The sequence below is a fragment of the Cotesia glomerata genome, linkage group LG2 (assembly GCF_020080835.1).
Source record: "Cotesia glomerata isolate CgM1 linkage group LG2, MPM_Cglom_v2.3, whole genome shotgun sequence".
In the NCBI taxonomy this organism is placed as follows: domain Eukaryota; kingdom Metazoa; phylum Arthropoda; class Insecta; order Hymenoptera; family Braconidae; genus Cotesia; species Cotesia glomerata.
The window spans coordinates 17,993,306-18,018,349 of record NC_058159.1 but is presented as its reverse complement, the minus strand read 5'-3'; the positions used below and the strand labels follow the sequence as shown (position 1 = coordinate 18,018,349).

Below are 25,044 nucleotides of genomic sequence, written 5' to 3'. Positions count from 1 at the left end.
AACCATTTTTGACGTGTCAGAAAAACCATCTCGGTTTTATGCTTGGCGAGTTTCAGGTGGTGTTTATCAAGCCAGGTCTCGACGGCGTCAATGGTCTCCCGGACCAGTAGTTCGGCCTCTTCTACGCTGTCTACTACTATCGTGGCCGCAACGTCGTCTGCAAAGCCTGTTAGCCCTACTTGCTCTGGCAACAGAATTTCAAGCAGCTCGTCGTAGACTGCGTTCCATAGATCGGGCCCCATTATTGAGCCTTGCGGCACGCCAGCCGTTATATCGTATTCTTGTGGGCCTTCAGTAGTTTCCACTATTAGCTTTCTATCGTCAAGGTAGTTGTCGACTAGTGCTAGATTCTTTGGTTCCGCGTCAAACTTGTGCTCCAGAGCGTCTAAAATGTCTCCCTAATTTGCGCTGTTAAAGGCGTTTTTGACGTCTAGCGTAAGGAGAAGACATACTTTATGAGCTTTGAGGCTGCCAGACCATGCTTGTTTTGCTGTCTATGACTTTCTCGATCGCTCCAACTGTCGAACGACCTTTCCGGAAGCTATGTTGGTTGGTGGCAAAGCTTGCGGCACAGTCGATGTCGTTACGAAGTTTTTTTTGTATGAGCTTCTCGAGCAGTTTGCCAGCAATGTCCAGCATGCAGAGTGGTCTAAACGACGAAGGTATTACAGGGGTTCCTTTACCTTTGTCTAAGAGAACCAATCTTTGCCGCTTCCAGACCGCGGGAAACGTGCCAGTTGCCAAGCATGCATTGTAAGTGTTCAGGAGTATGTCTGGGTATTCCAGGGCTACAGGTCCGATCACCGACATCGGGATGCCATCCTCTGATAGCCCTCCAGGTGCCCTTTCCGTCTTGAGAGACTTTGCCGCGTTTTGCAGCTCTTTAGTTCTAAAAAGTGTTGATTTGCAATCTTTTCCGTAATGTCTTTTCTCCCGCGGCGGGTGTTTAGTAAACAGCTCCGCTACAATGCTGTCCATTAAGGCAGTGTGTGTGTGTGTGTGTGTGTGTGTGTGTGTGTGTATGTGTTTAATAACCTTCTCATATGTTTTTAATGGTTAGACCAGTTTGAACGAACTTGGTGGTGTTTAAAAGGGCTTCACTAAACTTTGATTTTTTGTACCTCCCGAACTGATGTGGTCCAATAGATTTTGAAAAATTTAAAAGAAAGTGTTATTTAGAATTTTATCTCTAACTAATATATCACTTGCAAAAGCTAATCAGCTCTTAAGCCTAAAAAATGACGTTGATTGTTGTAAGCCGCACTAAAATCGATCCATGCGTTGAAGAAAAACCATGATCGAAAAATTCCGAAAAAAGGGTTTTTTTTTTTTTAATAACTTTGAAATTTTTCCTTGAATTATTTTTGATTTGATAAATAATAATTGAATAAAAAAAAAAAACATTTAATTTTTAAAAATTAAAAAGTTTTTATAACTTCGAAACTTCCCTTTAGATCGTCTTACATCTAACAGACTAATTATAAGTGCTTAAAAATCTCTTTTAAATCGGTCAAATCATTCATGAGATATTAACGGTTGTAATAGTTACGTAACAAAATCATTTTGTTACAGCAGCAAAATCATTTCGTTACGGCAACAAAATCAGCTATGTTAAAGTAACAAAATTATTCTGTTATCCGAACAAAATTATTTTGTTGGGACAGCAGATTGATTTTGTAAACTAACAAACTGATTTGTTATTACAACATAACTAATTTTGTTAAGGGGCTGTTCATAAATTACGTAAGCACTCATTAGGGGGGGGGGTCAAGCTGAATCTCTATGCATGCTTACTTAGGGGGGAGGGCGCTAGTAGACAAATCTTACGTAAGCAAAATTTTTAAATTATTTCAGTAGTCAGTAACTTAAATTACTTTTCTACTAAGATTCTCGATCGATAATGTCACACACAGTATTGTTTGGTAATAAGTTGTTAAAACAAGGCAGAAAGAGCGAAGCTGACATGAGTGTCAGAATCTTTTATTTTTGTTAAAAAATGCTAGTTGATGTACATAGTAAAAATTAAAGTAATAGAATCCTATTCAGTTGGAATAGTTTAAATAATCCATTTGGGGTTTATAAGGTTGAATCTTACCCAGTTGGTGTTAATTTGAAAAATTCAACCTTGTCCGTCAAGTTTAATTAATCCGTTTTTGCCTATTTTGTAATAAATAGTTTGATTCACTTTGCCTGTTCAGTCAGAACAGTTTGATATATTATTAGTAATATTCGAAGCACCTAATATTACTAATTAGCTCCAGTTCGTGTGTGAATGTTGCCAAGTTAGGCATCAGTGGTTAAAATAATTTATTTTATAGTTAATAAGCAAATTATCCAACGAATAAGTCAATCAGTTATTTGCATCTTGCCATTACATCCCACTCCTAGTACGCGGTTTAAGGTGGATTCACCAGAACATGTACCAGAGGCCACGTGTTCCAGTTCACCCGGAGAAGTAACACCTACTCGAAGTCCTAATTAATAAGCTATACATAAGTATTGGTGTTGGTTTTATTAGTTTTTACGGCCAGTTCGAGGTATTTATTCTTAGATTTTATAAGTAACCGAGTCTCTGGAGCCAGGCAGAACTCACATTTTGAAACGTACCTTGAATGGTTAGAATCTAAGATTTAATTTATTAATTGATAAATTCTCTAAATAAGAAGTGGCGCATTCCATAGCGTTCCCTTTAAATCTACTACGTTTCAATGGCATTTGTTAAAAATTAAAAATATTTTTTAACTTATTTAAAGCCCAAAATTGATGTATATCTTACGTAAGATTTCAGAGGGGGGTGGATGCATCAGTTCAAAATCTTACTAATGCTTATCATGGGGGGAGGGGGGTTGTAAAATGCTCCAAATTATGCTTACGTAATTTATGAACAGCCCCTAATGTAACTCATAGATTTGTTGTTATAAGTATAATCATTTGTTATTTCAACATATATTTTAGTTATCCTGTCTTTTGATATCATAACAAATTATTATTATGCGTGTATGTTATGAATCTTGAGATTACTATTTATAATATGATTTAATTATTATTAACTTCCCGCTAAGAAAATCGAATATCTTCAAAAATCGGGAAGTTATTGGTTTAACCCCCTTTTGTAAAAATTGAATTTTCACTAGATCTCGACGTTTCAAGGTCTCAGAAAGCTTCCCTGACCAACCCCACGATGGTATCGGTGCGTCTGTATTAGGGTGTTTCAAAAAAAAAAAAGAATTTTTTTTTTTAATGGTGTTGAAAAGTTGAAAGTACATTTAAAAACAAAAATTTTGGCGCCTATTAGAGCCTTTAATATTAATATTAAGGTTTGCCTCAATTCATTCGTAATTTTTCTATTTAAATAACACGAGAAAACTTTTTTTTTATTTTTGAATTTTAATTACTTCGGAATGGCTTGTTTACGCAATATCCCAGAGAGAGGTCTTATAGGAAATTTCACGCTCTACAAAAAACGTTTTAAGGTCAAAGTTCCTCAGATCAACCGTTTCAAAGATATTTGCAATCAAAAATTTCAAATATTTTCCAATAAAATTGCAAAAAAAAATCATACTTTATATTGATATTGTTTTTTTTTGTAAAATCAATTGAATTCTGTTAATTTGAGATTTTAATTTTTTTTTTGCTTATTTACTCCATACGTAACTCACAAAAAGTACAAATACATAGATATAAAGGTTAAAATTATCAAACAAATGATTTTTGGGTCTCTTTTATAACAAATTTATTTTATTTTCTACCAAATACTAATAAATTCTATTAAACAATCAATTCATTATAACAAAAAACAATATTTAACAATAATTCATAAAATTTTTTCTAACTTGAAAATATTAGTTTTATAAAATTATTTTTATTGCAATTAGGATATCGTTTTCTGTGTTCTGTCACTACTTGTAATAAATACTGAAGCTGTTCTTCATTTTTCGTTAAGAATCGATTATATTGCTCTATCAATGCCACGCCGCGTTCTGCTACATCATTTACAACTTCAAGTTTCTCAAAATAGTCCAAGTTTCTTTTGTAATTTAGATTTTGAGGCCACAAAGTTACATCCTCATCAATGAAATCATACGACAAATCAAACGATTTAAACAGATTTATCGATCTCATAGATACAAATTGACTAAGATCTTTATTTAATAATGACTCTAAATTTTTCTTATCGATTATAAAACCACTCGTTGTAGTTTCATTGGTTTCACAGTTTTTTAAAGCATGAACTATTCTTCTTTTTGTTTCAACTGAAACAGTTTCGTCAAAGAGAGATAAAACAGACAACTCGTTATTTAAATACCGCAAGTGATCGGATAATTTTTCTGAGCATGCCCGTGAAATAGTATTATTAAATTTTTTATATGAAATTAATTCTTTAATTAAAGTTAAATCATTATTAGGTGCTGCTATAGCGCACGGCGCAATATACCAAGCTTTTAAATAGAATATTATGATAAATAAACTAAGTTCTCGTAATCCAGCTATTTCTGATTTAGTAAGATGAAATTCATTTCTAAATAAAAAAATTTTTAAACTATATATTGCTTTAGCCATCCACCTTGCATGATTGACGGCTCCAGCACGCTTAAATGTAATATTTGTTGTAATAGCACTCAAAAATATCGATGATAATTGCAGGAGTTCACGGTAATCGTCACGACAATGATCCATCTACAAAAAAAGTTCAAAGTCAAAATAAAATTAATTACATTGCAACCTCAAAGTAAAGAACATTAATTATTATCAACTGATGTGAAGTAAAAGTTACAAAATATTTTACAAATGCAATTGTAATCGTTAATGATGATTAAGAGTGTAATAATCATGTGAAATTGATTTCCAATATTTTTATTTACAACGGGGTTAATTATTAAGTGTAAAATGGATGATTATACGGAACTTCATAAATTTTCATGTTTCACTTTAACATCAGTTGATAATTCTTTAGCGCTGGATTAAAAAATTTTACTTCTATTTGATTATTAACGAATTTCAAAATTTCATCTTTGATTGGTGTTATAACTTCCAAAATACTACAGCGTATTTGACGCTGTAGTATCAGAGCACAATGCTTGGATGTTATCAGTATTAATATTCCATTGTTTTACTGTTGTAATAATAGCTGAAGCTTGATTTTGTCCAGTTCCAGATTCTAGTTTGGGGACTCCTAACAGTTGAAATTTACCTGATGATGATAAAATAATAGGAAGCCGGTCAACTTGTTCTATACCTGTAATATCTGACAACAGTTTTCCATCAAAATGTAGCACATAATTATCAGTTTCCAAATTAGTTTTCAGATTTAACGTCGCTTCTTTGCGAAATTTTTCCCGTGCTCGGTGAATAGTCAAATGACTGAAGTTTACGCTTGCACAATCAATATTTAGGCTAGATAATAAAACAGCAAAAATGTAAGTCGCCGACCTACTACTCACATTAGCTCTATCCAAAGCCGCAGCAAGTTCTGGTGTCATTAGATCAATTTTAGGAACTTGTTGTTTTGGAATTTCATCTTCATAATCAGAGATTATACGAGAAGTATTACTTTCCAAAGATTTCTGGGATAACTTAGATGTTTGACTTGATATTTCATGATTAACAACATTATCAGTCTCAACTGTACAAGAATAGTCAACATTGTCATTACCGAACTCTCCGACATCAAATGTACCACTATCATTATAATTGATATCAATGTTCTCTTCATTATTGTTATCACTATTACTGTAGTTATTATTTTCATCGCTTACATCAACATCCATATCTTCAACATCTTCTGGAATTGGTTGAGAATTATATGAAATAAAACCACGTCGACTGGAAGATTTTTGTCTCAAATAAAATAATCTTTTTTCTTTATCCAGTAAATTTAGCACATCAGCATGAGCTATATCAAATAGTTTATTTAATTCGTCCCGAAAAAGGGATTCATTTTTTTTTTTGAGATTTTGACTTTTTCCTCTTACAGTTTTTTTGTAAATTCCTCCATCGATTGTGATTTGAGGTTAGTTTTAAAAAAGCAGATCTTTTCTCTCTTTTCGGGATTTGTGCCACACACCAAATTTTGAAAACTTTGTCGACAGTGGTTGATATGCTTTCTTTCACTGAAAAATTTTTCGTTTTGAGATAATAAAATAAAAGTGACATAACCTCTTTCAATGAAGGTAATTTTTTTCCACCGAATTCACTTAATACATCACCAATCAAGTACACTGTTTTCACCATTGTAATCATAAAATTTATAACTTATATATTTTAATTATAAGCAAATTAAATTAATAATATAACGAATTTAAATAACAATCAGTATCAATAAAGAAAGACAATGACGAGAAGATAGAACAAAGCATTGAAAGCAGAGCAAGAAAATTTGAAAATGCTAAATCATTCAACACTTCTTGGCCAGATCTTCCAGCAACATTTGAAGATTTTATTTTATCTAAAAAGACAGATGATGTTGATGCTGCAGCTCAGGTTGTTAAATTAGCCGAGTTAGTTGATGGTTCGTAACAATATTATACTTAAAATTTTTCGAATCAACGTAATAGCTATATTTTTAATATATTTTAGATGATAAAGATACTGTTATAATTTCATTATTACTTCCGGCTATTAAATCGTCAATTTCCAGTACTGTTAAACGGAGGAAAGTAGAAAATCATTCAGTAGTTGATGGAAAAACAACAGAATTTAAAAATTCTTATATTATCACTGTTGAAGTAAAACTTTATTTGAAAATTACTAATTTAATTTTTAAGATTTATGTGACAATTAATTAACATTTTTATATTTTTGCAGAAATCTGATGAGCTGAAAGCTAAGATTAAAGCTCGGCGGCAGACATTTATTACTAATGAAGAATCGTTTTACCCATTTAGGGTTTTTGTCGGACCTGTCTGCAAACCCGTCGACTTTTATGGTATAATTGATAACACAAAATTGAACGTTGATACTGCACTTGAAGCTTTAGACGTGGCTTTTAAAATATTTCTTATAACATCTTGCCCATTTGCAAAATTTGTAAGTCCTACATACTTTTAAATAAAGTTATTTATCAAATAACTTCGCCAGCAAAATCATCGATTTAATTGCAAAAAGCTCTATTATTTTTTGAAAAAGAAAAAAAAAAAAAAAAAAAAAATTAAAAACTACGTTTAATTAATATATTGTAAAACAATGGGTATAAAAATTTATGTTGTTCTGATTTGGAAAATGTTTTTATCGCTATCGTTATGTAAGCGTTATTATTACTCTTATTTTTATAATTATTATAATAATTAGAATTAGAATTGATGTTATTACTGCCATGATTGTTCTTCAAATAATTGTTTGAATTTTGAAATATAATTCTAGAAAAAAATATTAATTTGTCTTAAACAATTTATTTTATAACCTGTCTCATATATCTGATATATTGTTTAAGTTTGATAATTAATTGTAGACTTTACTTTATGATTAAAATTTTGCAACTTTTTGCTAAAAAAAATGAACTAAAGAAATACTTAAATTATGTCTTAATATCTTGAACAATGTCATTCATTGTGGTGTTGGTTTAGAAATTTGAGTTCCAATTTGTTTATTGAAATTTTTAGCCTAACATTTTGAAGTTCAAAAAGTCTAAAAGAAAAAAAAAATTTTAACCCCAAATTATCGGAAAAATTGTGCTTCAATGCTCCTTAAATATTTTCTATGTATATAATAACACCGGCCCATAAAAAAAAAGTCGTCTAGACTAGTACAGCTGTACTTTTGACCGGACCTATAATTTTTATAGGTATTTTGTCTATTTTTTTTTAATCTTAAAACGTCAATGGGACAAGAAAACTTCAGATTCAAATTCAGTGGAACAAAGTACATAAAAATCATACTCAATCTAAATCCAAAAAATTTTTTTAATCTCGATAATTTCGATTTTTCATGATTTCTTGCAATTTTTTTTTGGGTTTTTTGTAATTTTTTCAAATTTTGATGGCTCAAGGGGCTACTTAACGTTTAGATTCAGATTTCGTGAATTGAAATACATAAAAATCATACGTAATCCAGGTCCAAAAAAATTTTTTCATTGCTGTGACTGCAGTTTTTCGCAATTTTTTGCCTTATTTTTGGGTTTTTTGCATTTTACTCACAATTTTGAGGGTGTACGGGCAAAACTGACTTCAGATTCGGATTTAGCGCGTCAAAATACATAAAGATAGGTAGGTGCGGTCAAAAGTACAGACCACTTTTTTTTTTGTGGGCCGGTGTGTATATTTAAAAGAATAATTGACTATCCTAATACTTAAAATACATAATAGGTATGATAATACTAAGTGCGCAGGCACTAGAAAAAAATGGCGGAGTTATCGTGGGTATAATCCGAGATTCTACCGAGTATAGTTCAAATGATACAGGATATTATCTCGAATTATATCCAGTGTAATCTTACGCAGTATAATCAGAAAAATTACTGGGTAAAATCGGAGATTACACTGAGTATAATCCAGATATCACTCCGTATAATCTGGACTATATTAACTACTATCCGAAATTTTTTTTTTCACCAGATATCACTAAGTATAATATGGGATGATATCCAGTGTCATCTTGTTCTTTCCGTGTATTCAAAGCAATTTTACTATTGCATTCGTTTTAACGATAATAACGATAAGGAAAAAAGAGATTCTATCAATTTGATTGAAGTATATGTATTATCGGTGTTTTGATTTAATTTAAGTAGGAAATCTACTTCCATTTCGACTGCCAAATGGCACTTTTTTTTAAGCGTAAATTGGATTTAGTCATTTTTCGACACATACTGTTAACGTTTCTAGCTTAGATCTCAACTAATAAATGGATTCTTCATCGTTCACATAGCATTGAGACTTAGCTTCGGTTTTTTACGCGTAGGGAACTGTAGGGAGAGTCACGTTAAGATAGTTATAATTACTTATAGGTCATAGGTATGTTAAATTCAAATTCTATGTGTGTATGATTTAATCTTTTATTTTATAATACCTAATATTATGTCACAACATTTTTATCCCAAAAATTAAAATAAAACAAAAATCGAGTTTTTTTTTTTTTCTAAAAAGTGAATTTTTTCAATGTCGTACAATTAGATTCTTAAACACTTCTTCTACTCTTTGTAACTTTTTTTCTATGAACGTTAAATGAAAAACTTTATTTTGTAGAAAATTAAATAACCTATATAATTGAGAAAACGAAAATTTGTAAACAAAAATTTTGTTTTAGTTATTTCGAAAATTAAAAGAAAAATTTTTTTAATGTATTTTAATCCTAGACTAGTCAACGTATGAGCGTGACGCCGCGCTCAATCGTATTTTTTTTATTACATCTTCAATATTTACTAAAATTATTCAAAAAAATTTGACTTTATTCCTTGAACATTTTAGAATATATTAATAATTTTTTCAAACATCTTTGAAAACGTTAAATTGCTGAAAAAAAATTTGTGGCAATTCGTGGGGCTTTTCTCATCGCTTGACCAGAGTCGTAAGTAGTTTTTTTGTCCGCGGCGTTGCCGAAAACACCTCTAGTCTCTGCCTGTCAAACGTTTATGAACTGGCAACACTGTTCTAAAAGCATTGCGGCAAATCCCTCATCACTTGACCAAAGTCGTTAGGTCGCGTTTGTTGACCAGTCTAGGGTTAAATGCTTCTTTCTATGCGTCAGCTTAGTTTTTGGGATATTGACCAAAAACTTTTGGTGAGTTGTTTGTTTGTATCAAAGGAAGTTTTTATCGTTTTCTTAATTTTCTATAGATAAAATAGTTTTTTGCGGAGATCCTCTCACAACGCGACCCACGAAAATTCAATAATACATCGCTATTCTTAATAATACATAATTATTCTCACTATTATCTATACCTGTGAATTTGTAGTTAACGCAGAATTGAATAAATCCACTATGACTTCATTACCACTATTAATAGGTGAGCTGAGGAAAGGGTTTGTGCTCGGAGCTCCAGATGGTGATTGTATTTTGGCCTAAAAATAAAAAATACCAAATTGAGTTTAAATTCGTTTATTGATCTGAAATAAATCAATTTATTTTATACTATAAATTTCATATATTATACACGGAAAAAAATATGATTTAAAAATTGCACCACTGATGATGTAAAAATCCGATTGTACGAGTGGCGTTAGTTTTGGTTTGAGGTGATACAAATATTGTATCACCGTGATGTAGATTTCACATCACAGTGAAGTAAATTATGCGTGCGCTACACGCATGCGCCTGAATATTGTATAGGTTATATTTGTTGTTGATGTTTTGTCCCATTTGAAATACATTAGATACAAAAATTGTATCACCGGGTCATGTAAATTTAGGTTCACCTCTGTTGACTTCACAGGTGATACAATTTTTGTATCACCTGATGAGATTTTAAAGCCACTTTTTTTCCGTGTATATTAATATACAATAGTATTTACTTTATATTGATTCAGGACAGCTTCTTCTTCAGCAAGAGCTTGCTGCCTTAAAGCTTCATCTATTTGACCACTACCAGACTGATCTAGATTGGTATTGTTTGCTGCAGTCCCAAACGCTGTACTGGTGGAAGATAGTGCAGACACCCCTGTCTTTACATTCGTTCTGTTGCTGTTCAAGTAGTGAGAGGATGCGATAGTATTTTTATGAAATGATAGGAGTGTACAAAGGATATTTTTTTGAAGTTTATTTATATGGCGAGTGAGTTAATGTGGATAGAAATTTAGAATGAAAAAAAAAAAAAGTAAAATATTAAGTTCGGTAATACATACGATAATGACAAGGTGTTCAAAATTGTGCATGAAGTAAAATATTGTGATGCTTAAAATATTCAAATTTGATGATCAATTATAGTGAGCTGGTCTTTACAAAAAAAATTTTTTTAGATCGATATTATAAACACCACTTGAATACAGAGACCATCTAAGCTTGCTTTATGCAACTAAAAAGTGAGAAAGACAGTTTGAAAATAAATTCATCTATCAAAAAATTATCACTCACTTAATGGTTTCATAAGTCGTTTATCTTTCCTACAAGGCTACTTTTTTAAATATAAAAATTTACCGACTATTAAAAATGAACAAAAATTATACTAAAATGTTATAGTACGCGTAATTAGAAAACTATTTCAGGATGACAATCGAGATAACAAGGAAAGGAAAAAATAATCGTTTAAATATTAAAACTTTATAGCACAAGTCGAAGATATAAATTAATTTTCGGCATACTAATGAAAGAATTTTACCAGTGCAGACAAGGGAAAAGTAGTTGCTTCATTCCCTACATGATTAAATTGATACCCGAATGTATAAATAGAGATATTGTTCTAAAAATATGAACGAAAAAAAAAAAAAAAAAATTAGTTAATGGGTTGACCCTACACACTATCCCTGTAATTTCCCGCTGATATCAAATGCAAAACTCTACTAATTTCACTTATTACATGATTTAAGTTCTTCGAGCTTAAAATCAATCAATTTCGATGTGCTTGACGGCATTTAGCGTGGTTGAAAGAGCTTTGCGGAAATTCTCAGAAAGAAATCCGATCTGGTGAAGAACTAAAAAATTATATGGAAAAACCACGTTCTTTTTTTTTTAACTTTTTTAACTAAATATCCCACGAACGAATCAACCGATTTAGACAAACTGTTCAACGCAGTTTTTTGAGAACTAATAGTTACTTTTCTTATTAGAATGACATGGTAAGATATACCCATTTTATACACTGATATTAGTAAGTCTGCTAGCGGCATGATGGCCGAGCGGACTAAGTCATTATCCCGTTAGTTCGTTCGTGCATCATGTCGTGAGGCAAGGGTTCGAGACCCGACGGTTGTTCGAATAGTTCCAACACCAACCGTCGGGGGTCGCTCCGGTAGCCAAACTGTACTGACATGGGTTTTCTCTGTGGTTTCCCCATCGCCACTATTCCAACACCGATAGAAAGGGGTGAGGAATAAGGTAAATGCAGTACAGAAAGCACAAGTCGGTCCACAGCCGCATTGAGAATAAATTTATGTGCGAAATGATATGTTGATTATAAAAAGTGGACGACATGTTAATAATAAAGAGTGCAGAACATGTTGATTATAAAAAGAGTGGAGAATATGTTGGTAATAAAAGAGTTGAAAGATTATGTTGATAATATAGAGCGGAGCATATGTTGATAATAAAGAGTTGAAAAAGAGACTACATGCGGAGATGCTGAGACAATTAGCCTTGTAAAAACCAGAAAACGGTATACAAGTAAAACTCGTAATAATAATAGTAAGTTTGCTACTAATTACGGTAAGTGCACCAGTAGTTGACTGATTGTATGTAAAAGTCATACAACAGAAAAAACAGTTATCGAGAACCAAGAAAATTTTTGCTTGTTATTCGATATGATTGGCTCAAAATTGTTCTATTTCTTATTTAAAAGAAAAAAATGTACTCTCGGATTTATTAAGAAACTTTTGTATGGAGAGTCAAAAAGTTCTTAAGTAAACTTTTTTTTTAGTTTTCTTCGAAAATATTTAATAGTGATTTAAGTGATTGTAATAATTCGTATTTAATAATGGTTCAATTTGGAGCAACGTATATAATTTTGAATCGAGATAAAAATATTTTTTTTGAAGAATCTGGTGTACTTAGTTCACAAATCCAGATCTCTTTAATTTAAGAAGTTGATGTCTTCATTCAACATTATATTAACTTATTTCAAGTTTCGCATGTATCGTAAGTTGAAACATTGATCACTTGTTGCACTGAGTTTACGAGATTCCTCCCTCAAAAGGGATTACAGAGATTTTATCGATAAAAAATATATATTTTTCAATTATATGTGAATTTAGATTAATTCAGCTAGGTAGATTTTGAAAAATCTCAAAAATACAATGTTCAAAAAAAGTTATTTTCGGATAAATTTTAAATTAATATATTGATCGATTCCAAAATCTAATCACTGATTAGTAATCAGTTCTTAACCTACAAAGCCAACATAATTGCTGCAAAGCACATCGAAATTGGTTTATTTATTCAAGGATATCGTTTTCTTAAAAATGTTATATATTCGCAAGAATTTTCTTATCACCAAACTAGAGTGGTGACTAGTTATGTGCCCATGGCATTGCCATTGTTAAGAATATGTCTCTAGTCTCTATATCTGTCAAACGAGAATAATATCGTATTGATCAAGCTTTAGGTAGTGCATGGTGAATAGCATAGGATTAATTATTAAAAATCGTTTTCATAAATAAATTAGGAATGAGTATGGTCTAGTACATCATTTTTGCATAAAATGGATTAAAAATTAAGTTAATAAGATATATGAATTGAAAATTTTGATGATATTTTACAGATTGAGAATACACTTGAAATTCATTACTACATACTTCGCAGACTGTGTAGGTGTGCTTGCGGCAGAACCTTTTTTTCCTTCGAGTGAAGCAAGATGTTGCTCTAACGCATCTAATAAACTGCTTGGAGCCTTTGTAAGATCTGGTATATCACCTTTATCGATCCCAACATTCTATAAATCAAAGATTACCATTTAGTGTACTTATAACTACAGTTACATGCAACTTCTTTAGCCGTAAAAAATATGAATAAAATGTTATTTTGCAGTATTTTTTATACAGATATCTTTTATGTAGTATTAGTGTTTCAAATTTTTCATTTATCGAAAAGTAACTTTTCTTTTCGATAATTACATTAAGAGTCAGTGCAATAGCTTTGCTGTTGCAAGTGTGACAAAAATAATACGGTTTCTCTCGATGAGTGCAAGGAAAGAAAAAGATGATACTTGTTGTTAACAGGACTTGTCATTACTTAAGGGGTTAGGGGTAGTCAGAATTTTCAAAAAATCAATTATTTTTTTTTTTTGCATTTTCGTTATGTGTAATATCTTAAAAATATTCTCTGAAAATTTCAAGTCGATCCGATAATTAGTTTTTGAGTTATTCGACAAATAACAAAGAGAGCTCGGGTACTTCAAAGCGCTCGGGAGCAGATAGCTAGCAGCAGCTTCAAGAAACCCCTTTTTAGAGTTCTATTGTCATCCATGAACTAAGACTTTGGTATATGTAGTAGTACCTAAATTTATAAATACCTAAATATATATAATTACAATTTCTAGGTAGTATAAGTGCTACAAATTATTTTTTTTTCGCCACGTCACTAGTATGCCTGTGGCAGTTGCGGAGAGCAGTCGATAGTTGTGCGTTACTAAAATATATTATTTTTGAAGTTATTGATTATGGGACGTGATACGAGAAAAGTTTCGAGAGAAGTTCGGAAATCTGAAAATATCCGTAAGTCGTATTCAAAGAAACGAAAAAATATATTTAACCCAAAAACGGCGGAACGTGATGAAAGTGTTCGGAGTACATTGTCTAAAAAACTGAAACAAAATACTGAAAACGATGTACCCGAAAGTTGCACCTCTGAATTTCGAATAATTAATTTTATTACGGTATTCACTGCCATTTCTGCTCTTGTGAAATGTAAGAAATGTGATAGAAACATTGAATTTCTAACAGCTAGTACACGTGGGCTGGGATTTAAAATTGTAGTTTCATGTAATAACTGTGACAGTGAATATATTCCTTCCTGCTCTTTCATTGGGCATTCTTATGAAATAAATAGACGCTTTATTTTTGTGATGAGAATCTTAGGGATAGGATATGAAGGTTTGTGCAAGTTTTGTGGCCTGATGGACATGCCGTTTTTTTTTAGATAAAGCTACGCATACAATATTATTGAAGCAAATTTTAGATTGTGGTAAAACCGTTGCAGAAGCCTTGATGAAAAAAGCTGTGAATCAAGAAAAAGAAGCGACAAGTGAAAATGAGAATAAGAACGATTTGACTGTATCGGGAGATGGAACCTGGCAAAAACGGGGATTTACATCGTCATTTGGAGTTTCTTCTGTAATTGGCTATTATACTGGAAAGATTTTTGATATAAACATTAAAAGTGCTTATTTTAAGCTATGTGAGTATTGGAAAAAGAAAAAAAATACGGTTGAGTTCGAGGAATGGTATGAATCGCATGAAAATGAGTGTAGTGCTAATCACAAGGGGTCTTCGGGGAAAATGGAGGTGGATGCGATGATTGAAATGTTTCAGCAGTCTGAAACAAAACATGGAGTTAAATATACAAACTGCATTGGCGATGGTGATTCGAAAACTTATTCTGGAATTATAAAAGCAGATCCTTACGAAAATACAACCATAAATAAAAAGGAATGTATAGGCCATGTTCAGAAGCGGATGGGGACTCGACTGCGTACTCTGAAAACTAAACAAAAAGGTCTTGGTGGTAGAGGTAGGCTTACTGGAAAAGTAATAGACAAATTAACTGTGTACTATGGTTTATCAATACGTCGTCATTGCGATTATATTGAAGATATGAAATCTGCTATTATGGCAACTTTTTACCACTACGGTTCGACTGATGAAAATCTGAATCATGATATGTGTCCCAAAGGCGAAGATTCTTGGTGCTCTTACCAGCGCGCTGAAGCAAGTGGAGAGCTTGATACTTATACTCAAGATTATTCTCCCTTACCTCCTGATGTTTTAAAAGCTATTAAACCGATTTACGACGATCTCAGTAATGATAATTTACTTTCAAGATGTGTAGGTGGATTCAATCAGAATAATAATGAGAGCTTCAATCAACTAGTGTGGAAAATATACCCAAAAACCGTGAATACTAGTTCTACTATCGTACAAATTGCTGCATACATAGCTACTTGTATATTTAATGAAGGTACAAATTCATTATTAATGATTATGGATACCCTAGGACTTAATTGTGGGTCTAATTCCCATCGGTATGCTGAAAAATTGGATGCTGCACGTGTGAAAGTGGCAGATCAGCGCGCCAACGACAACACTTGGGAAGGCAGAATGCTTCGTAGGCAACAGCAAATTGATGTTTTGGAAACTTCCACAATGGCTGAAGAACTATTATATGGCCCAGGAATAGATGACTCGATGTAAGTAATTTATTAATTCGTATTTCTGTACGTGAATCTAGTGTGAAACTTTAAACGCGTTTTTCTCAAAACTATGTTTTTTGAACTGGTGATAACTGTAACTCGAAAACCGCTCAGTAGATTTTAATAAAATTTATACAGCTTTTAGAATACATAATAAACTCGGGCCTGATCAAAGGATTTTTTTTTTTCAAAAATTTCGATTTTTTAAGACCAATTAACTGTTGATTTTTTCCCAAAAATCTAGACAAAAATTTCCTGAGGCCGCCATTTTGTTACTTTTTGAAAAAAAAAAAATCCTTCGATCAGGCCCAGGATTATCTATTTATAAAACTAATTTTTTTCATCCGATTGATTTTAGATGAATCTCCAAGGACTTATGATTGTCACCGCAAGGACCTTTTTTTGGAACTGGGTCAACACAGACAGCTATAACTTTGGAAATAAAATTTTTTTTTTTTTGAAATTTTCGTGACTTCAAGTTAAAACATTGTATAATAATGCCATATTACTACTTTTGTAAAATAACATGATTTAATAGCAAAAAAAAAATACTGAAAATTCTCATTTTTTCGTGCCTCTGACTACCCCTAACCCCTTAAACAACTATAAATAATATAAAATATACACAGAAGAAATTCTTATCTTGAACCGAAAAAATGTTTGCTTCTTATTCGGTAATTTTAGCTCAAAATTATTCTGTTTACCGATTAAAAAAAAAAAACTTCCTCTTGAAATTATTAAAAAACTCTTACATGAAGAATCAGAAAATTCGTAAGTCAAATATTTTTTTTACAACACCTGCTCTGGAAGTAGACTTTTCGAGCTCTGTATGTCATCTCCGAAGTACACAATAATCGCATACTTGACTATATGTGTTTTATAAACGCACATTTTAGGTTAAAGACCACATAACTGCACGAATTCCGCCTAAATTATACTGCTATAGAAATATAACCCCACGATTCACTGTCTTTTTAATTTCACTAGAGACAACTGAAACGCTATCTGATGCCGCAATAGTAATTCATTTTTTATCATTCATGTGAATGATGCACTAAAAACAAGGATCAGCCATAACCCTTAATATTATTTTAAAAATTATTATATTCTTCTCAAATTCAATTTCCAGAGCAGTAGTTGTATAAAGTATTGTATACTACACGTGGGATAAAAAGCAAATATGACAGTCGTGATTACGACATTCGCTGTAAGGTTTATGAGACGTTCGTATGACGACTCATGTGGTTGTCGCAACTCGCCTAACGGCTCGCAGCGTATATCACACTCGTCTTCATACGAATGTCCCATAAACCTAAAGCTCATGTCGCAACACCACGACTGTCAGATTGTTTGCTACTTATCCCACATGTAGCATAAATAACTATTATTGAATTGGGATAAAATAATTTTCAAACAAGTATAAAAGTATATAGGTTTCAGGATAAAAAAATTTCAAATTAAGATGTCCTGAGAGAATTTCGTTTTCCAATTTAAACGGCAGATGATTTTTTTGAGATAAGAAAAATTTCTTGGGTCAACGAATCTTTTTTTTCTGAGTATATTTTAACGATAATTTGGAAATTACAATTTAATGTAATATTGTTTTATTTTTCAATGCAACTATAAAGAATAATCGTTTTTATATTTTTTCAAATTTCCGTTAAGAAAATTGAGAATTTTCAAAAAAATAGGGAACTTATTATATAACTTCTTATTGGTTTCCCCCGACTTTCGAAAATCGAGTTTTCATCAGATCTCGATCTGTTGAGATCCTAGGAAGCGATTCTGACTAATTTCACGATGACGTCAGTATGTCAGTATGTCAGTGTGTGTGTGTGTGTGTGTGTTTTTTTTTTTTTTTTTTTTTTTTTTTTTTATAGAGGAGGTAAAATACGTTTACGTACGCCAGGACTTGGTGTTGTTGCCAGAACTAGGTGTTGGTGCCTGGGTATGTCGGACTCAAAAGACAATATTATTTTGCAACAATACCGACTAAACATCCTCCTCTCTCGTTTCCCTATATATGTTACAGGGAAGACTGGATCAGGACCGCGTTAGCATTACTTCAATCCAGTCCATGTTGTGCCTCACGACACCTACTTCTTGTTATTACTGGTTTCTAATCCCTTTCTGCGATTTTTTCTTTCAAGAGACGCTGCGCGTAGGCTACTACAGCTGTCCAGTTTTCTTCTTTTTTGATCATGCAGGTTACCAAGCTCTCAGGGGAGAGCGCGGTGCCCATTGTTTCTTCGGTGCAGATTCTATCGTCCTTCCATCGATCACACTCGAAAAACGTGTGCTCGGCGTTGTCAATTTTGTCTGGACAGTATTTGCACGTTGGTGTGCTGTGCAAACCCATCTTGAATAGATAGGCATTGAACTGCCCATGTCCCGTCAGTAGCTGGGTCAGAAAGAAGTCCGTGTCCCCGTGCTTCCGAGAAAGCCAGACGTTGATGTTTGGGATCAGTCGCGCTGTCCATCTGCCTGTCTCTCCCGACGTCCATCGGTCCTGCCACTCTTGCTGCGTTTCCGTTTTTATCCTCGTTTTTGCCTCCTTCATGTTTTCGCCACCGATTTTAGCGTCGTAGAGTCTTGCTCTCTCGAACGCTAATAGGTCGATGGGCGCAGCTCCCGCAATGACCAATACAGCCGCTTCGGAAACCGTGCGGTAGGCGCAGGCAACTCTGAGAGCGCATCGCCGCTGCACTGCTGCCATTTTCCGCCGATAGGTTTTCTGCTTTAATATATCTGCCCATATTTCCGCTCCATGAAGCAGTACCGAATGGACTGCTTCCAGAAGGACTCTCCTCTTTTTGGTTCTTGGTCCCACAGTGTTCGTCATAATTCTTGCTAGGCTAGACACCGTCTTGCTGGCTTTCTGGCATGCACTATCGAGGTGTTCGCGGAAAAATAGTTTCTCGTCTATCATTACCCCCAGATAGCGCAGGGCCCTTGTTGACGTTAGCGTTATTCCTCCCATGTCCACAGCAAATGGTTTTGGGAACCATTTTTGGCGAGTCAGAACGACCATCTCGGTTTTGTGTTTTGCGAGTTTCAGGTGGTGTTTATCGAGCCAAGTCTCGACAGCATCAATGGTTTCCCAAACGAGTAGTTCGGCCTCCTCTACGCTGTCTACTATTATCGTGGCCGCGACGTCGTCTGCAAAGCCCGTTAGCTTCACTTGCTTTGGCAACGGGATTTCCAGAAGCTCGTCGTAGTCCGCGTTCCATAGATCGGGCCCCATAATTGAGCCATGCGGCACGCCAGCCGTTATGGCGTATTCTTGTGGACCTTCCATGGTTTCTGCTATCAGCTTTCTCTCGTCAAGGTAGTTGTCGACAAGTGCCAGATTCTCCGGCTCCATGTCAAATCTGTGCTCCAGGGCGTCCAAAATATCTCTCCAATTTGCGCTGTTAAAGGCATTTCTAATGTCTAGCGTGAGGACAAGACACACCTTGCGGGCTTTGAGGCTACCAGTCCATGCTTCTCTCGCTGTCGCTACGACTTTCTGGATCGCGCCGACTGTTGAACGTCCTTTCCGGAAGCCGTGTTGGTTTGCGGCAAAACCTCCAGCACGGTCTATGTCGTTGCGAAGTCTCCCTTGTATGAGCTTCTCGAGCAGTTTTCCAGCAATGTCCAGCATACAGAGTGGTCTAAACGACGAAGGTGTTAGGGGGGTTCCCTTACCTTTGTCTAAGAGAACCAATCTCTGCCGTTTCCAGACCACGGGAAACGTGCCAGTTGCCAAGCATGCGTTGTAGGTGTTCAGGAGTATGTCTGGGTATTCCAGGGCTACAGTTTTGATCACCGATGCCGGGATGCCATCAGGTCCAGGTGCCTTTCCTGTTTTGAGTGACTTGGCCGCGTCTTGTAATTCCTTAGTTGTGAAGGGTGTTACTTCGCTGTTCTTAGTGTAGTGTTTCTTCTCCCGCGGTGGGTGTTTGGGGAAAAGCTCCGTTACAATGCTCTCCATCAAGGCAGGAGATTTCGGCGCCTCTGGTGAAGCCTTTCCAAGTCGTTTGGCGACAATTTGGTAGGCTTTACCCCAGAGGTCATTGTCGAGATCGTTGCAGATCTCTTTCCACAGTTTCGCTTTACTTGCTTTAATGGCTCGGTTTAGCGTCTTTTTGGCCTGCTTGTACTCTTTTGAATACAAGTCCTGGCTTGGGGAGCGTTTCGTAGCTCTCGTTGCTCGGCGACGTAGCTGATGGCATATTTTGCGAAGTTCTGCTATGTCCGCTGACCACCAGTACGCCGGCCTGTAGAAGCTCTGGTTTTTCAGCCGCGGCATAGAGGCGTCACATGCGGCAGTAATTTCTTTCATCGTGTTTAGCACTGCCTTTTCCGTCTCGCTGCAGGTATCCGGTGTCGGGTTGTTCTGGAGAATAGACCAGCTTCATGCGAGTGAAGCTTGCAATGCCTCTGGATCAAGCCTTTTGGCATTCCACTTCCGCTTAGAAACGTCGCGTTGTGAAACCGGAGCAAATGCCAATCCAACGCTGAATTTTACAAACTGGTGATCACTGCCACTGTATTCTTCGGATACCGTCCAGTCTTCAATCATGTTGGCAGTCCTTGGAGTCGCCAATGAGATGTCGAGGATGGATTCTTGGTACCCTGGTCTTCTAAAGGTCGTGGTGCTCCCGGTGTTCAGCACTATGAGATCGAGTCTAGCCACGACGTCAGCGACCTCGTTTCCTCTGGTGTCGGAGAAAGCAGCGCCCCACTCAGCCGATTTAGCGTTGAAGTCTCCGGCTACGATAACTTCGCCGTCGAACTTAGTGACCGCATCTTCTATATTTGCGAGTTTCTGTCGGAACACACTAATCCCTTCGTTAGGTGAGAGATAGACGCTCATGAAGTAGGTTGTGGGGGTTTGAATCCAGACTAAACCTGCTCCACCTCCGCTGTTGTTGACGGTAACGTTCTTTGTTTTCACAATCCAAACTGCTGCCGTGCCCGTTTCGTCTGCGAACCATGTTTCTACCTTCGATGTTTAGATATTGCTCGCAGATAAAGCAGACGTCAATTTTATCTTCGAAAACACGCTGGCGCAGCAGGTTTTGCGCCAAGGCGCACCTATTCAGGTTGCCTTGTAGTATGCGTGTCATTTCTGACCTTTCATGGCTTCTGCAAGTGCTTTGCGGAATGCCTTACACGCTCCAGTGCCAGAAATATGGCATAGACTATCCTGGGCATCTTTGTCCGAAGCACAAAGGAAGCATTTTAACTTCTCCGTGCAGTTTACGGCCTTGTGGTTCTCTCCGCCACATTTGTAGCAGCACCTGCTTCTGTCTGGTCCCGCACACTGACGTGTTTGGTGTCCATAACCAAGACATTTAAAACAACGTGTTACTTTTACTACTGGGCGTATACGACAGTTCACCAAACCGATCCGTATACGGGCCTTGCCAAGGGCCTTAATCGCACTGGGCTCGTCTAGTTCGCAGAAGGCTGCCCGATTATCTCGTGGTGTGGGTTTTGTCAAATTCACCCGTTTGACCTCCAGGTTGTCAGTGAATTCACGTTTGAGTGCTTCACGGACTTCGCTCTGGTAGAGATTTCATCTAAGTCGAGGATCTCGATCGTTGTTGTTGGTGTTAGCGTCTTGACTGTGCCGATGTTTGCAGTGGCTGCCCCTACTGCATCGGTGAATGCCTTGCTGTCTTCGGTCTTTCGAGCCATTTCAAGGAGAACGCCTCCGTGTTTCGTCTTTTTAATAGACCTTATGTCTACGCCCGTCTCGACAGGGCTTACCTTGGCCTTGATTTCCTTCAGGAGATCGGCGTATGTTCGCCCTTCAGCTGGTTGGACTAGGACAGCTTTAGTTCTTGTCTTCTTCCTCCTTGGTTTCTTGGAGCCACCGCTGTTTGGCTGGTCTTGGGATGTAGCAGTTTGAGTCACTGGCTCCTGTTCTTTCTTTTTCTTGTTTTGCCGAGTCACTTTGGTCCAGGTATCATCCCGGGCTGTCTTTTTCTGTGCTGGCTTGTCAATATCTGAGGGAGGGCTGGGCGTGGACAGCGGCCTCTTCTTGTTGCCATCTCCTTGCTGTGGTAATTTCTTAGGAGTGGTCAGAGGTGGCTGTGATTTTTTGTTCAGACTCGGAGATGTTTGAGTCGTTGACGCCGACTTCGTTGATGATTTGTTGGCCAGCCTATATGCCGTACTAATAGACGAAACCAATTTTCTGATCTCATGGTGGAGATTCTTTTTGTCTTTTATGAAGTCGGCTAACTCATCAATCTTGTTGCCGAGCCTCTCCATTGGTGACTGTTGGCCGGTGACGGTCGGTAGAGAGTTCATTCTTCCTCGGTGGGTTTGATTAGTGGCAGGAGCAAAAGGTCCTCCACTTTTTGAAGGAATGTTGCTCAGCTGTCCGTTCTCTGCCATCTGGGCTGATTTCGTACTCCCTGTAACCTTGCTAGCATTGCTAGACAGCAGAGCCATGGGGTATACTCCACTGTTCAAACGGTCGCTTGATAACGACGAGTTTAGGCCCGTTTGCACGCCTTCCCTCGCCGGCACTGAGGTATCCATCCTCTGTACTGTAAACGATGTTTGAAAATCTTCTGACATTTCCATATCATCTTTTGCTAGGTTTTGGTCCACCCCGAGTATTCTGTTTCCTCGGTACCCGACGTATCTGACGTGCAGATATGCCGGGCATTCCCCTATCCGCCACCTGAGGAGGCGCCCGATGCGGGACCCAGCAAGCCCGACACGAGGTGTGTGTGTGTGTGTGTGTGCATGTGAACCTTTCATAAATTTTGAACGGCTTGACTGATCGGAACGTGGTTTACGGCAATCAAAAGAGTTCCACTCAACTTAGTTTTCCTGAAAACTTTAATCGATTTGGCCTGATAGATTTTGAGAAATTCCAAAAAAACCGAAAAAAAAAATTTGTCCAAATCATGTTTTTTTTAAATAACTTTTAAGCTGCAAAACCAATTGTCTCCATAACCTAATCAGCTCTTAACCTTAAAAAATGACGTCGAATGCCGCCTGGCATATCAGAATCGGTTTATCCGTGAGTGAGATATCGTATCAACAGATTTCGAAAAAATTTTTTTTTCCGACTCTTTAATAATAACTTCGGGATTTCTTAACTAATCAATTTTTTACATTGCACAATGTCTTTATAGCACAAAAAAACTGCGTCAGATTTCGTGTCAAAAATTAAAATCTATCAAGGTGTTCAAAAGTTATAGCTTTTCAGTAATTGAAGTGATTCTTTTACTAGTAATTTTCAGATTTTTTTCAGATTCTCGAACTGTAAAGATTAAAAATCTCAAAAAACTTAAAAATCAACGTTGTAATATTTTTAAATGCCTTTAGCTTAGAACAACTCAACTTAGCGGGAAGTTACAGGGATGGCTTGTAGAGTTAACCACCATCCAGACTTCATTATGAGTCATGTTAATAGCTAATTTGTCATTTTAACACCGAATTAGGGAGAGGACGAGAAGAAAGGATAAAGCAAAAGGGAGGATTACTCAGCGGGAATTTTTCAGTTACCAAAAAAAAAGTTCTGACAGAATCAATAGTTTTTGATGAAATGAGTAGCATATGAAACGATTTCACAAAAACAAAAAAAAATATTTGTTACCTACTCAATTATACGATGTGAAACTTAGAAATTATGTTTACAAAACCCTTTTTTTTGAATTTTTGAAAATGTAATATCACTCGAACTAATCAACTGGTTATGACTTTCCTGGCAATAATCGACGTGGTTTTGTAAGCTCTCATAATTATTTTATTACAGAAAAAAATGGATTCGAAAAGAAATGTCGGAGTTATGTAAAAAAAACACTTGATTTAAAATTTTTCGTCAACGATATCTCTCGAACCAACCAACCGATTTTTACCTTCTTGGCGGCGATCGACGTAGTTTTTCATGATTAAGAGTTGATTAGTTTTTGGAATCGAACGATAAAACCGTTTAAAAGATATTTCAAAAAAACTACATTTGGAAAAAATTTTTTTCGTAGATTTCTTTAAATCTACTGGTCCGAATCAGTTTAAATTGTATTAAATATCTAAGTTTGGTCAAACCCTTTCAATTGGCGCCAACCGCAAACAAATCGGTCAGGCCGTTCAAAAGTTATGAGAGGGTCACACATACACACACACACACACACACACACACACACACACACACACACACACACACACACACACACACACACACACACACACACACACACACACACACACACACACACACACACACACACACAAGATGTGTTTCAAGATGTGTCAAACTGGTAGCGTATGCGGATGATGTTGCCGCAGTGATCGTCGCCAAACACCTCGACGAGATTCAACATCTGTTTGACATCACTTTTGAGAAGATCAACCAGTGGATGGATACAGTGAACCTACAACTGGCCAAGCAGAAGACCGAAGCAGTGCTTATTACCAGCCGAAAAGAAGTTGAAACAATTAAGATTAATGTCGGTGACCGAGAAATCACATCACAACCATTTATCCGTTATCTGGGAGTGATGCTGGATGCACGACTCAACTTCAAACAGCAGGTGGAACATGTCAGTGCCAAAGCGTCAGTAGTGAGGGCTAGTCTCGCACGGCTGATGCCTAACATCGGAGGCCCAATGCAAAGCAGGAGGCTAATATTGTCATCAGTAGTCACATCAGTGCTCACTTACGGAATATCCATTTGGGCTGATGCACTGGAAACCCAAGAATCATGGAGAAAAGCTGGACCAATATACCGACAGAGTGCCCTACGAGTAGCTAGTGCCTTCCGCACTCTATCAGAAGAAGCAGTGTGCGTCATTGCTGGAACCCTACCTCTTAGAGTTCTAGCAGAGGAAAGACGGGCCCTTTACCAACGAAAAAGGTCAACTGCACTGAGCCCGGAAGAACTTAGAATTGAAGAACGGCAAAAGAGCATAGGCCGATGGCAACTACAATGGGATGCTGCAGAGAAGGGTAGGTGGACGCACCGTCTCATACCTCGGGTCGACATTTGGCTTAACCGGAATCACGGTGAGGTCAATTACTATCTTACGCAGATGTTGTCGGGACATGGGTGT

The 25,044-nt window shown here is 36.0% G+C and overlaps 2 protein-coding genes and 1 long non-coding RNA gene across 3 annotated transcripts in view; 2 read left to right on the top strand and 1 right to left on the bottom strand.

The window, feature by feature from the left end:
• Positions 1–25,044, bottom strand: part of LOC123258820 (phosphatidylinositol-binding clathrin assembly protein LAP-like) — a gene marked incomplete in the record, with an annotated part of 153,490 nt that overhangs the window by 49,006 nt on the left and 79,440 nt on the right. The window contains 3 exon segments of the mRNA XM_044719055.1: positions 9,873–9,992; positions 10,443–10,611; positions 13,374–13,510. Coding sequence (XP_044574990.1) covers positions 9,873–9,992; positions 10,443–10,611; positions 13,374–13,510 — 426 coding nt within the window.
• On the top strand, positions 6,463–6,681 carry LOC123258833. Its single transcript, XR_006508150.1, has 2 exons — positions 6,463–6,508; positions 6,577–6,681. It is a non-coding gene; the product is annotated as an uncharacterized LOC123258833 (long non-coding RNA).
• On the top strand, positions 15,404–16,543 carry LOC123258829. Its single transcript, XM_044719071.1, has 2 exons — positions 15,404–15,982; positions 16,344–16,543. The coding sequence occupies exons 1-2, from the start codon at positions 15,405–15,407 to the stop codon at positions 16,345–16,347; spliced, it is 582 nt and encodes a 193-aa protein (XP_044575006.1). The 5' UTR covers position 15,404; the 3' UTR covers positions 16,348–16,543.